Here is a 14,923-nt window from a genome sequence, read left to right on the forward strand (position 1 = left end):
AATGGGTTAAAAATACCATATAAAGCATGTAGTGGTTTAAAGGCCAACAAAATATTGCTGATCTTGTGCCATGTCATGAACGATCCAGACATCCCCGGCCGTCTGTCCCAGATTAAAAACTAAAAGTGTAGAAGCAGCATGGCTCTGAAGAGCTCCTGATAACTACTATAAGAAAATAACAGTAATAGCCCAGATTTGGCTCAAACAAAGGGTCAAATTCGTTCTCATGATATGACGCTAAAATGTGGAACGCCCTACCGAAGGCCTTAAAGGAGTGTAAAACCCTACCTTCCTTTAAAACCGCTCTGAAAAGCCACTTAGAGGCGGCTGCTACTCGAAAACAGTAAAAGAAAAAGCCTATCCTTACCTCCCCCTGATCTTGACCTTGTAAATACTATTTCTTTTGCTTCTTTTTTTATATATATATCTTCTGCATAGTACTGTGTTTTATCTGTCTATCATTCAATGTTATATGAGTTAAAGAAAAGGACAAATATAACTTCTAATAGTCTTCAATCAATCAATCAATCAATCAATCAATAATACTGAAGAAGGTTGTTGAAAAAAGGGGGAAAAAAAGAAGAAGATCCAGGGACGTCTGTTTCCAATGCATCAAACTGATAATGCTTACAATGGATGGATTTGGCAGGATACGTGTCTTTAAGTTACATGCACTGATAGCAGATGTAAAAGCCCACAACGCATCACACCGCAATGCTTATAGTGCGCTTATACGGCAATTTCTGGTGTGCAACATACCAGCACGCAAACAAGCATAAATCAGGCTTTTTCTCCGCTGTGCATAATTACAACACCAGAGGCAGCGCCACAGATCAAGTTCAACCCAGCGTCACCTCAAAGAAAGGGTCAAACTCGTTCTTCTGCTATACCACAAAAATGTGGAACGCCTTACCGAAGGCCTTAAAGGAGTGTGGATCACTAGCATCCTTTAAAATCGCCCTGAAAAACCACCTACAGGCAGCAGCCGTTCGCAACTGGTAAAAACAAACATAGCCCAGCCCTACCCTCCCCTGACCCTTCTTTGTATTTACCTACTGTATGATGTTTTTATTTTTTATTTTTAAATTGTTTTCCCCTTTTTTTTCCTGACTATATCTACTGCATAGTACTGTGTTCTATCCGTCTGTCATTCAATGTTATATGAGATACTTAAATGGTTTCCTATGGAAATAAGCTTAGTCTTTTCTAGGATAACTCCTTTTAGTAGACCTTGTACCAGTGAACTGTACCGTCATGAAACTGTACTTTTTCCTATGCAAACTTATTCTAATAACGTCTTCAATCAATCAATCAATGTGCAAATAAGAGAGGTTTAGACAGTAACAAAATGAACAAAACAACAGCGATACAGGATTGAGTGCTAAATTAAGATGTGGACAAGGTGTCTGTGTGAAGGAGATGAGATGTGAAGGGAACAAGGACTCTATGACATGGAACTGTAGGATAATGGATGAGACGGTGTGAAATGGTGCATTAGGATGAGACATAAATCAGAGGCAGAGGTTAGAAAGAAATAAAAGAAAGAAACGACAGGTATATTACAGTGCATTAGATAGGCCATTAGGATGGCACTCAGTAGGGATGTCACAATTATTACATAATCGTCTAATCGCAATTATTTGACTTAAACGTGATTATGTTTCATAATCGTCATAATCGTTTCCATGTTGAAAAATGTTCCGATTTTTCTTTTCTTTTTTAATAAAAAATAGTGGAAATCCGGGACAGCATCTGTTACTTTTGAGGATTCAAATTCAAAAACAGCAAAAGCTGCAGATTGAACACGAGCTCAAAACGCATTGCTTCGCACCATGCTTCCAGCTTGTGGATCAGCTACCTTTGATGCTCTTGTGTGACGCTGCAGTTATGATCAAGTATTAATTCACAACGAAACAAAAAGTTAAAATATGGAGATGAGTTTTCTCAGCGACAATACGTATCTAGAGTTTTGAGTGATGTGTGCACACATGTACACACACACACACACACACACACACACACACACACACACGCACACACACACACACACACACACACACACACGCACACACACACGCACACACACACACACACACACACACACACACACACACACACACACACACGCACACACACAAATGGCTGCATATTAGTTTCACCTGACACCAATTAGTGGACTCTCAGATAGTGCTGTCATAAGCCAACATGCCATTAGAGGGATTATCTGGAACTGAATGAATAGGCTCATTACACACAATAAACTAACTGCTCACTGGCACGCTCATAAGTGTGTGGAATCGTCTGTGCGTGTGCGTGTGCACGTGCACGTGCACTTGCGTGTGTGTGTGTGTGTGTGTGTGTGTGTGTGTGTGCGTGTGCGTGTGCGTGTGTGTGTGTGTGCGTGTGTGTGTGTGTGTGAGAGAGAGAGAGAGAGAGAGAGAGAGAGAGTGTGCACATGGGGTTTTTGTACGGAAAGTAAATGCTACTGTATCTGCTTGTGTGGACAACCCAAGGTGAATGACATAAATCATCCTAAACGCAATGTTAATAACTAAATGCAGAGCAGAACAGCAATCAAATGGCTGTTATGAAACGGGACATAATTTACTCATGCAGTCGCCAACTGCCTCTCCTCGCCTGACAGTCGAGGACATTCGGATATGCTTATTTGAATGCCCTGAAAGCTCAAACCAGGAAGCTGAGAGAAAGGCTCTTAGTCGGGGGCCTTAGGGTTTTTTCGTGCTAATCAATCTAAAAGCACCACATTTTGCACAGATTTAACTTTTTTTTTTCTTAATTTTTATCCCACGGTTTTGCAACCCATTTTCTCACCCAGTGCCAACTACCTAACCTGTAGTCCTGGTTTCCGCTCTCCCCCTGCCGCACCAGGGGAATTGGGGAGCACCTGGCTGGCTAGGGGGAGGTATAGAAACCAGGACTACTGCATGTTTTTATGAGGGCATCTACCCTAGGAGACACGGGGAGAACATGCAATGCACAGATTGAACTTGATTTGGCCTCTGTGGCGACCCCAAATGTCGCGGACTTGAGCGCCCTAGCTAAATCATTACAGCTATCTCAAATCAAAGTGTGAGAGGTTCTTCACTTGTCTGGGTGTGAACGACGGGTAGTTGACACCTAGCCCTAACCTATGAAGGTGATCTGTACTAGCTGAAACCAGAGGATAGGGGACATTAGGCTACCCAACAAAACCACACATGCAAATGTTGGTTTGGCATGCTAATATGTGTCTCTGCACAACAGAGCATTGTTTACAAACTCATTTGAATGATTTAATGATTCTAAAATCTGTTATATCCTGTTTTCTTAGCAGGACTTCAGCATTACCTACATTGGGCACTTTTGGGGGGACCCAGTAAAAATGTGGTAGAGAGTGAGCCAAACTTCTTAACCACTTGCCCACTGTACCAAGTCATCAGAGAGTAGAGACACATACTGTACTTCCAACAGATTAATCACCCAAGGAGAATTTAAGAACATGACTATGGACAACAACAAAAAACATATCTGCTGGCTGAAGTAGTAGTAAAACAACATGCGAAGATCAAGATACAATATACACTACACCTCCAACATACCCATGTACCTGACAAACTAATTCGTAAAGGTCAAGGATGTCCACAATCACAACACCAGAGGCAGCTCCACTAGTCATGTTCAACATTTGAACAATTTGCCCAATGGTTTTATACCATGTGAATGCAAAACATTGAAATACTGCTGTCAAATTGTTTCAAAAGCTTCACCAAGCTAACCTTTCCAATTATTATGGTTTTGTAAGTTGCAATGCAACACAGCTCTGTTTACACATTGTTTTACTCCCAATTAATTTTAAATGCATTGTTTTTGTTTGAATAGATTTTTTACACTTTTGCTTTGGCATTGTAAATGTAAATGTTTTCTCATACCAATAAAGCCTGTTTGAATTGAATTGAAATTGAATTGAACGGAGCGAGACTCAGCGGCTAAATGTGCTTTCACACCATGGAGCTAATCAACCAATCACAGCGCTCCGTCCTCCCCTGCACACCCCACTGGGTTAATGAAGAGAAATCACCTCACATTCATCAAGCCTGCAGGTTGTGTGTGTGTGTGTGTGTGTGTGTGTGTGTGTGTGTGTGTGTGTGTGTGTGTGTGTGTGTGTGTGTGTGTGTGTGTGTGTGTGTGTGTGTGTGTGTGTGTGCGCGTGTGTGTGTGTGTGTGCGTGTGTGTGATGTATGAGCTTGTGACAGAAGAGGAGTTATCGAGTTCATATTCATCAATGTGGCTGTGTGTGTGTGTGTGAGAGAGAGAGAGAGAGAGAGAGAGAGAGAGAGAGAGACGTCTAACAGAACATGTCACGTTTGTTTAAAGAAAGGTCATTAATTTGTGTAAATCAGTTTTTTTAATGTCCCTGTGTAAGCGTGAGCAGGAGAAAACAACCTGGCCCTTAATTAGTGGAGGAAAAAAAAAACATACACTGAAAGTAGAAACATGCACGCACGCACACACACACACACACACACACTTACCCAGGGCCTGAGACCCGAAGGCAGCCATGACACTCTGCAGTCTGTCTGGTCTGATGGCCTGGACCAATAGAACCTGGAGAGAGACAGGACGTGCACGTGAGCATGCGTGTGTGTACAATTCAAGCAACAGCATAGCATCGCTCGGGTGCTGAGGTAGGAGCCTTTTATCTCCATATTTCCTCTTTTGTTTTTCATAAATCAATCCCGATTGTATTCTTCCTCATTACGACAGTGTCGCGCAAAAGTATTAGGTGAAAAATAAGATCTACAAGATCAAAAAAATTCACGTTGCAATGTGTTGTGAGCTTGTAATCTATTATTATTATTACTAGAAGCGTCTAGTCGGCAACCTGGCCAACTCGGGAACGATTTAAATTGGGAATGAATGCCCCACCCTTTAATGCAAACCCCATTATACCTGTTGTCATACGACCTGTTTTGACCATCTGTTTGCCTGTGTCCATTTATGCCCATATATGGAGATATCTGTCTGTTTGCGTCCATGTCATGCCCATATATGGAGATCCCTGTATCTGTCTGTCTGTGTCCCTTTTATGCCTATATATGGAATCTCTGCCCTTTGGGCAGCCAAGCGTCTAGTCGGGTGCCGGCCTACTCGGGAACGATGTACATAGGGAATGAATGCCCCACCCTTTAATGCAAACCCCATTATAACTGTTGTCATAGGACCCGTTTTGACCATCTGTTTGCCTGGGTCCATTTATGCCTATATATGGATATATCATGCCCATATATGGAGATATCTGTATGTCTGCGTCCATTTTATGCCCATATTTGGAGATCTCTGTATCTGTCTGTCTGTGTCCCTTTTATGGAGATCTCTTTAATGCAAACCCCATTATAACTGTTGTCATTTGTTTGCCTGGGTCCATTTATGCCCATATATGGATATATCATGCCCATATATGGAGATATCTGTATGTCTGCATCCATTTTATGCCCATATTTGGAGATCTCTGTATCTGTCTGTCTGTGTCCCTTTTATGCCCATATATGGAGATCTCTTCCCTACGGGCGGCCAATCGTCTAGTCGGGCGGCCTACTTGGGAACGATGTAAATAGAGAATGAATGCCCCACCCTTTATTGCAAACCCCATTTATCTGTTTGTCTGCGTCCATTTTATGCCCATATATGGATATCTCTGTATCTGTCTGTCTACATCTTGAGCAGTATACGCAGCCTGTTTGCTTTTCCACCCGTGGGGAATGATGCCCCTCCGGTTGTTAGGCAATACCCATCATACCTGTGGTTCGGTTACGTCATACTGATGACATTCAATACGTAACCATGGCATTTTTTGTTGACTCATGTGGCGTACGTGATGTCAGAGCCTTTTATGAAGTGATGTCACAATGAGTCAGCGCTTGCGCCGATTTCCTCTGGAACAGCCTGATGTCAACAATCAGCCCCGCATAAGGAGATTCCGAACGTTTCGCGCCGGTTCGGGAAAACCGCACGTCGGGTCGGGTCGAGACACGCAGACATGCAGAGACTTCTCGCATTTATAGATAGATTTTTTTTTTTCACAGAATGAGAGGTCTGCTCTTCCGGCAACATCGCGAAAAAAATGTTATGGCCATTTGTATATTCACTATCCCATCGACTTCACTATACAGGAAAAGAAAAATATTTAAAAAAAGAAAGAATCTGCTTTAAGTAGCATGTGAGGGGTCAAACTAGGGGTTCTTCATGATTCTGAATCCATTGCAAGCATTTGTTTTGCATGAAAAAACATTCCTTGGGCTAAATTTCGGCCTCACAAAACTGTGAAAAGTGATGACTCATAAAAAAAATGAAGTGAAGAAAAGTGATGAGTCATCACTTTTCACAGTTTTGTGAGCCTGTGTTTAACCTAAGGAATGTAAAAAAAAAAAAAAAAGAAATTGGTACACCTTCAGCTTTGTCTCCATTTTCAGGTATGAGGAAAAAAAGGCACTGCTGAGATTCGAACTCAGGATCTCCTGTTTACTAGACAGGCGCTTTAACCAACTAAGCCACAGCGCCAGGTGTCCACTCACAACTTTCAGAGTGTGAAATGGAGCACCAGGAATGTGGTTTCAGATTAAAACTCATCTCCATTTACAGGTGTGAGACAAAAGGCACTGCTGAGATTTGAACTCAGGATCTCCTGTTTACTAGACAGGCGCTTTAACCAACTAAGCCACAGCGCCATGTGATCCAGTGCAAGGGTTCTCAGCACAGAAACTACAGCGAGGGCAGCAGGACACTGAGCTATTTTTAACTCTGGAAATGAAGGCAAGTCTTCCATTTAGATAGACCATCTTATCTTCAAGGCAAGGCTCATTCTATCTTCAACAGCTAAACGACTTAAACATATATTTATTACATCAAAATAACTTTTGTTTACTTGAGAAAGTTACACAGCTTGACTTTATGGGTATAACTAATGCTATAATAGTTTAGCATTTTTCATTTGTGTTTTATTTGTACTTCATTTTGACATTGTATTTTCAATTTCAGTTGAGTTTTGATACATCTTTCATGTGGCTTTGCTATGATACATACATGATGCTGCATTGTTAATTCTCAGTTGCTGGCATTGTAATTGCAAGCTCACTTGTCAGAAGGAAGGGATTTTCTTCGCAAGAGTTAATCGACCTAATCGACCTAATCGATGTAAGTGATTATCAGTGAAAAATCATTACACATTAACCTTTGTTCACTGATAAAGTTACACAGTTTGACTCGATGGTTAGTACAACGTGCATAGGGTGGAAACCTTGCATGTCCAGAAGTGCTCCTTTCTTATTATGTTAAAAGCATTAATAGTGAAAATAGCCAATCAGCAAGCTCACAAGATTGTAAGCTTATAGATGAGCTATTTTCACTACTTTTGTGCAACACTCTTGTATGATGAAGTAAGGCATTCATTTACAAAAAAAATGGTTGACATATGGAGATTAGGGGATTAGGGTTCAACAGAGGAACGTGCAGTGACAAGTTGCAAGTTGAACAAGGCTTGCTGGCCAGCTCTTGGAGGCTGGTGAAACTGGTGAAACATAGCTAAGGCCGCCCCTGCACGGAGATGTTGATTGATTGTAAACAGAGGCGAAGCGCTTCGCTTCCCGACGCAAAATTAACACAATGACAGGGACAGTAGGACTACAGTATTTGGGTAACAGAATTAATAAGCTTCTTTCAAACTACAACTACAAGTTTACCAACTCCGCAGCGTTTGTTCTGTTTGCTGCCTGTACCAGCGCGAGTGAGCGCAGTGCTGTGATGAGCTCTGCCCAGTCTGACGTGCGCAGCATGCACATCAAAGAAATGACACATCAGAGAGAAATTACATTGATTTGGTGTCGGACCTTGACGTCCTGCTTTAGGAGGACCGGGCTGTGTACTTTTTGCCCCGTGCAAGGCTCCAATGAGTAAGAATTACCCTAATTAAAGTGAAAACTCGATTTGACGATTTTCTTATTTTTTAAATCGTCCAAAGGAAAAAACCCGGATTTCGATTAAAAATCGATTAATCGAAAGACCCTAATAGAGATACAAGGTTTCTGTTCGACAGCAACATCATTCTGCATTGTTCATTTTTCAGTGTTCAAGTTGCAGTGCGAGTGCCAGCTTACCTGCTGGAAGGGAGTGATTTTCTTGGCGACAGACGAGGGGATTTCCTGTTCGCAGTGTGAGCTCCGAGAGAAGGAGAGCCAGAGGTCTGAGTCACTCAGACACAGAGACTGGTAGAGAGCTGGGAAAGTCGTCTGGAGAGGAGAGAGACACACACATCGTCACCTTCTTTAACTAAAGTTTTTTTTTTTTTAGGACATTATTATTTTTGCCTAAAGTCATCTCCTCGTGACAGTGGCCACCTCTGGTAAAATCACCTATCTCCTAAAACAGGGGTCTTCAACGTTTTCAGGCCGGGGACCCCTTAGTTGAGAGAGAGATGAAGCAGGGACCCCCGCAACCTTTTCATAGATTCCATATAGTTTCATTGTTTGACAGCACAATCATCAGTGTATTTTGGATTCGTGTCGATTTGTGTTTTCAGATATTTAACCACTTGAACCATCAATACGTGATAAACTTGACCTTTCACTCTGTACTTAGTATACTCTTTTTCCCCTCTACACCAAAGCTATTTGCCAAAAATAGCCGATCTACAAGATCTATACGAGCTTGTAGATCGGCTATTTTTGGCTAAAGTTCTCCGAATATGGACGCTAGGGTTCAAGTGGTTAATAATATAAAACAATAAAAAAAATAGGAAACAAAGTTTCTATCACACAAAGATTTGGAGGACCCCCTGTAGTAACTCTGAGGGACCCCCTAATATAATTGAAAGGGATCATGCTGTCCCTGCCCCTTTTAGTACAATGGTCTATGTCCCTAAGTGTGACTTGGGCCAAAAAAGGACATGTTGGGGGCCTACAATAAGTCACGTGGTTTTGTGACTTATTGTATGCCCCCAAAAAAGTCTTGAGTAAGTCAATAAATAATTTGGCCTTTTAATCCTATTTACTGTAATCCTCTTATGTTACATAACTGACAGGCAGTGTTACATTTTATGTCAATAGTTATATATTGTTATAAACCTTTTGGGTGAAATTATTTAGAAATATCATAGGTTTGTGCGTGTGTGCGTGTTTTTACTTTTAAAATGGCCAATGCTCCATGCCTTTCCTGATCAACCCAAGAAGGAAACTCCTGCTGAAAGATAGAGAACGAGAGAGAGAGAGAGAGAGAGAGAGAGAGAGAGAGAGAGAGACGGGGTGGATATGAATATAAAATACAGCAAGAACCGGCAGACGAGGGAAAGTCAATATAGAGTGATGGTAATATAGATTCTGTCTCGCATGCCTACACACACACGCACACGTACACACACACACAAACACACACACACACACGCACACGAACACACACACACACACACACACACACACACACACACGCACACGCACACTTACCTCTTTCCAAGTCATCTCACCGACTATGAATCCGGTGAAGACATCCCACTCCTGCAGAGCACAGTGGTATTAAATAACACCCAACTGACACCGTCCACCAATGTTTACTCATGCTCCATCGTGATACTCGTATCCGCAAAAGTTTCAAAGGTGTATTCCAGCTGTACACGTGATGTAGTAGTTCCCAAGAAAAGGTAATCCACAAGGAAATGTCGAATAAAGTTGAAGTTGAACTTTACTTTGATCAAAAATAAAGTTTACATTCACTTGGGCAAAAATAAAACAAATATCCACCGAGCACGGTAAAAAGGGTTTCACTTCAGACCTTGCAAACTGGAATGAATAATCTCTCCTGCCAGCAAAGCAAAACAGGTGATTCTGTCTGCCAATAATTACCACTACAGCGATCTGATTGGTCAAACACTAATGACAAGGTCGACATGACATACTTCAAAGAACTGTTAATTGAACCAGCAATGACGTAATGCACAACAAAGCACAGTGAGATCAAATGACTTGAATTAGCGATTACATCAAAGCACAGTCAAATCACACCAAAAAGGGCAGATCTACAGTACTTTAAGGAGCTATAGTCAACTTTTTCTTGAAAAACGGACACTAAAATAAAAATAATGTTACAAAAATATTTTATAAAAAAGATAAAGCTTCATATGTGTTTCTATTCAAAAATGAACACAAAAAGCGTAAAAATAATGATAAAATGGCCTTTGTCAGACCGACTTTGTTTATATCCCTTATCAATCCATATAAAAGAATAGAAGAGGGATATAAACAAAGTCAGTCTGACAATGGCCAAAATGATTATTTCATCATTATTTTACGCTTTTTGTGGTCATCTTTGAATAGAAACACATATATGAAGCTTAATCTTTTTTATAAAATATTTTCGAAACATTATTTTTATTTTAGCGTCCGTTTTTCAAGAAAAAGTTGACTATAGCTCCTTTAAATCTTGCCTCCTACAATACTGTATACCTGTGTGTCACATCAATAAAGGTTAACTTACTTGAAACCTAGTGACCCTATACTAAGGTAAATATTCACTGAAAACAGCCGGACTAAATGATCTTTTTTTCTGGATCAGCCCACCCATCTGACGACTTAACGCGGCAGTCAAGTGGCCAGAAGGGTGGGCCACATGTTCAGACGTTTTGAGGATCGACCGATCGATCGTGTTCACCTCACCTTTTCCTGGAAGAGCTCGGGGTGCATGCCTCTGACAAAGTGCATGGCGAACATCAACTGGTCAGCCTGCATGTGAAACGTGAGAGAGAGAGAGAGAGAGAGAGAGAGAGAGAGAGAGAGAGAGAGCGAGAGAGAGAGAGAGATAGAGAGAGAGAGAGAGATACAGTATGTGAAAAGGTGGAAACAAATAGATGGGGCCCCGATAAGGACACAGAGACGTACAGGTAAGTACAACTTTCAATAGGCGATCATTTATTGCATGGTAATGCGCTTTGGATAAACGCACAATTTACCATTTCTATGTCACTGATCTAGTAGTGAGTGAGATTAGAGACAGACAGACATGGGGGGAAACGCATGAATCACCTGGCAGAGATGACAAAATGCTTCATTGTAAATGCTTGTGGCAAAAAACAGCACTTCATCGCTGCTCATGTGCATTGTGTGAGCGATAAGGCTTCAGGCATCTGAAAACAAGGATACTACAGTCCCACTGTATCATACCCTCTGCCTCTCTCCTCAACCTCACAGAGCGAGGTGCAATGAGGAAAGTTCCCTCCACTGGCTCCCGGTTGCGGCCCGCACAGAGTACAAAACACTGATTCTGGCCTTCAAAGCAGCCAAAGGTATGGCACCTCCTTACCTCCAAAGCCTGATCGACCCCTACAACCCCACCCATTCAGTCAGATCAGCTAACACAGGGATGCTGACAGAAACCTTGCTAAAAAACCCAAGACACCGACCCACTCGTCCTAGACTCTTTGCCCTCCTGGCCCCCAAACTGTGGAATAAACTGCCTGTTGCACTTAGAACGGCAGAGTCGCTCCCCAGCTTCCACCGTGGTCTGAAGACTCACCTCTTCAGACTCCACCTTGGCCCATAGCACTTACCGTAGAGCACTTGCCTACTCTCAATGTTTTTTACTGCAGAGGTGTTTGGTCTACCTCCATTTTTCTTAGATTATTATTTATATGCATCCAATGTATTGATGTTGATGTATTGATGTATTTATTACCTTGCTCATTGGATTGCTCTGGATTAAGACCGTCTGCTAAATACCTAAATTGTTAATTGTAAAGTAACACTACGCACATGTAGCCATACTCAAGTACTGAACATGAGTACAAAATAGCAACTAACAAGCTTGCAACGCTCATGATGTGACACGTTGTGAGCTTGTACCGTAGATCTGCTGATTTTCAAATATTTTTTCAAATATTAGGAAAATTAAAATAAAGGGGGATTTTTGTATTTCTACATTGGGCTATTGCTACTTTAAATCAAGTAGTACTTCTTCGGCTGCAATCAGACTGGAACGCACAAGTTGAGTGAGAGTTGTGTGGGGGAGGCGGGGGGCAGAGACAGCACAATGCATTGCGGATGGAAGTCGAGTGGTTTGAAGTCTAGTGCGAGTCGTGAGCAAGTTGGACGCAACCACACAACACCACACGACTCGCACTCGACTTCAAACCACTCGACTCCCATCCGGAATGCATTGCGCTGTGCCTGCCCCCCGCCTCCCCCACACGACACGCACTCGTTTTTGTGCCTTTAGGTCTGTAGCCGGCCTTCCACCACACGTCCCTGTGACATACTAGCGTCATCTCCATGGTAGTGATGTGTCGTTCATGAGTGATTCGTTCATAAGAATCGAATCATTAGCATGACTCGTGAACGATTCGTTCAAATCCCTGAAATGGGTCGTTCACACTTTCGTTCACACCCCCGCCCCTCCCCCTAATAGCCCCGGCCGGCAGAAAGGACGCGACTCGCGACGTAATACAAACGCTCCCGCGATTGTGTTTTTCATGGGACAATCGCGCTATGAACGAATCTTTTGAACGAATCTTTTGAACGGATCATTACCGTGAACGTGAACGAAATGATCCGTTCACTGAAATGAACGGGATTGCCCATCACTACTCCATGGGGTGTACGTGTACATCAAGCTGCCTCACGCTACAGAAACAGGGGATAGGCTCCTGCCCTATGGGCCTCTTGGCTCTGCAAGCAGGCACGTGCACACATAGACATCAAAGGGGGCTTGAGCCCCTGCAATATTACTTGTCTGTAAAAAGTGCCCTCTCCAGACAATGAATGCCGTTTTTACTATGGTGAAAGAAATGCAAATGCCCTCTTTCCATGCCATACCTGAAGGCAGCATTCAAGAGTAAATTGTCTTGTCCAAACTCTCCTGAACTTGAATGCATCATCTTATGTTGAAATAATTGCCCCCTCTGTGTAGAAATCCATGCTGTTAGATCACATCTCCAGTATTCACTTGATAAGCTTAGTTTAGTGTGGTATCAAGTACCGAAAATAGCTGACCTCCATGCTCACGACGCGCGTTGTGAGCTTGGAGGTCGGCGATTTTCAATATTCTCACTAAAAGGCCCTTTTAGAAATGTGAGCCCCTGCCTCTCTCAGATTCTCTGCACGTCCCTGTCTGCAAGGCTTACTGTACTTACTTTTCTTCCACCACTGGCAAAGAGGTGTACTGTATATGGTAAATACAGCAACTCCCCAACATGCTTATCCCACAACCACTTACAGAGGGAACGATGGGAGGTAAAAAAAATAAAAAGTTGATGGAAAGAAATAGGAAAGAAAGATGAAGAAGATGACAGAGAGAGAGAGAGACAGAGTGAGAGGAAAATCCAGTGGGGAAATTGCGATTTGTCAGCGGCGTAAATGGATCCTGAGCGCAGGTACACGGAGGCTAACAATACTGATATATCCAGGATCACACTGGATGATTTACAAGCAGGAGGGAGGCCTGATTCCATTTCCATGGATCCATTTATTCTCACCCGTTTAAACTCCTGCTGCACTCTTCGCGTGCACTCGCGCACACACATGCACTCGCGCCCGAAGGAATGCACACACAGAAGCATGCACGCATGCGAACTCGCACATAGGCACATATACACAGTCACATACTGTACGCACACTCACTCGCTCACATGCATGCCGCACGCACGCACGGACACACATACGCACGCACACAAACAAACACACACACAATCTATCTACACGCACGCATGCACGCACGCACGCACGCACGCACGCCCGCACACACACACACACAAGGGAATGAGGCAGCGGAACAGCCACAAACCTCACAGTTAATAAAAGCTGTCATAAATCTGGCTCACATAACTCAGAATGTCTCCCTAACGATGAGCTGCCTTGTGTGCCCACTATACTGTACAGTACCGTTGAATTTGTACACTTTGAACGCAGTGAAAATGTACCTTTTTTCACTGCCAAAACCAAAGTAAAAAAAAACTAAATAAAAACAAAGCAATGTTGACAAAAAAATATGATATTATATATAATATTGACAATATTATTTTATACCATATTTTGAGATTTTAGATTTTTGAAATTAAAACAAAGAAATGTTTTGAATATTTCACTGCATGCACAATGAATCCAGAATATATGAACGTTTATTATTATATTACATGAGAAAATTTACTTTTACGATTGGACCTTATCCGACCCCTGCCCGTCAATGTTTTAGACCCAAAATATTTAGGTTCTCGGGTATTTGGTTACAGGCATAACCGTGCTACCATCTAATGTGTGTGTACGCATGTGAAGCTTGGGATGTGTGAGTGAGTGATTCCTGTGACATTAAAAGCCTGCGCCCAACGTGGGGCTCGAACCCACGACCCTGAGATTAAGAGTCTCATGCTCTACCGACTGAGCTAGCCGGGCCTGTTGAAGACAGACACCCCATTTGGTCATCCCTTTGACATCTTCACACACTAAGTGTGAACATTTGCACAGACATCACCACCCCCACCACACACACGCACGCACGCACGCACGCACGCACGCACGCACACACACACTAATTCTTTTTCATTCTTCAAAAGTTACCGACAGCGGAACCGGAACATAAGAAATGACGTCCGAAAAAGCTGCTCTCCATTCGCTTCCTGTTTAGTTTTTAGTTTTTTCAGCTTCTGTTTTTTTTTTGTGTTTGTCAAAACAGTGGATTTTTCGGGCACGTTCCGTTTTGGCGACGTAGCGTTAAGGCGACGTAGCGATAAGGCGAAATACAAGTGAAACGCTTTTTCGCCTTGTTTCTTTTTCTTTGAGGAAGCCACTGATTTACACTCACTAGCAAACTTGTTCTAATAATGTGCAGTGCATGCAGCGTGCCTGCTTGTTACCCTTAATGTGAATATTAAGCCACACTGTGGCTTGTGAAAGTG

At 42.5% G+C, this 14,923-nt stretch overlaps 1 protein-coding gene across 1 annotated transcript in view; it reads right to left on the reverse strand.

The window, feature by feature from the left end:
• The window catches only part of dync2h1 (dynein cytoplasmic 2 heavy chain 1), a 557,731-nt gene that overhangs the window by 229,759 nt on the left and 313,049 nt on the right, over window positions 1–14,923 (reverse strand). Inside the window, 5 exon segments of the mRNA XM_080731168.1 lie at window positions 4,533–4,605; window positions 8,151–8,282; window positions 9,175–9,231; window positions 9,492–9,542; window positions 10,698–10,763. Of these exon segments, the coding sequence (XP_080587294.1) occupies window positions 4,533–4,605; window positions 8,151–8,282; window positions 9,175–9,231; window positions 9,492–9,542; window positions 10,698–10,763 (379 nt within the window).

This window comes from Nannobrachium achirus (assembly GCF_963921795.1).
Source record: "Nannobrachium achirus genome assembly, chromosome: 8".
NCBI lineage: Eukaryota > Metazoa > Chordata > Actinopteri > Myctophiformes > Myctophidae > Nannobrachium > Nannobrachium achirus.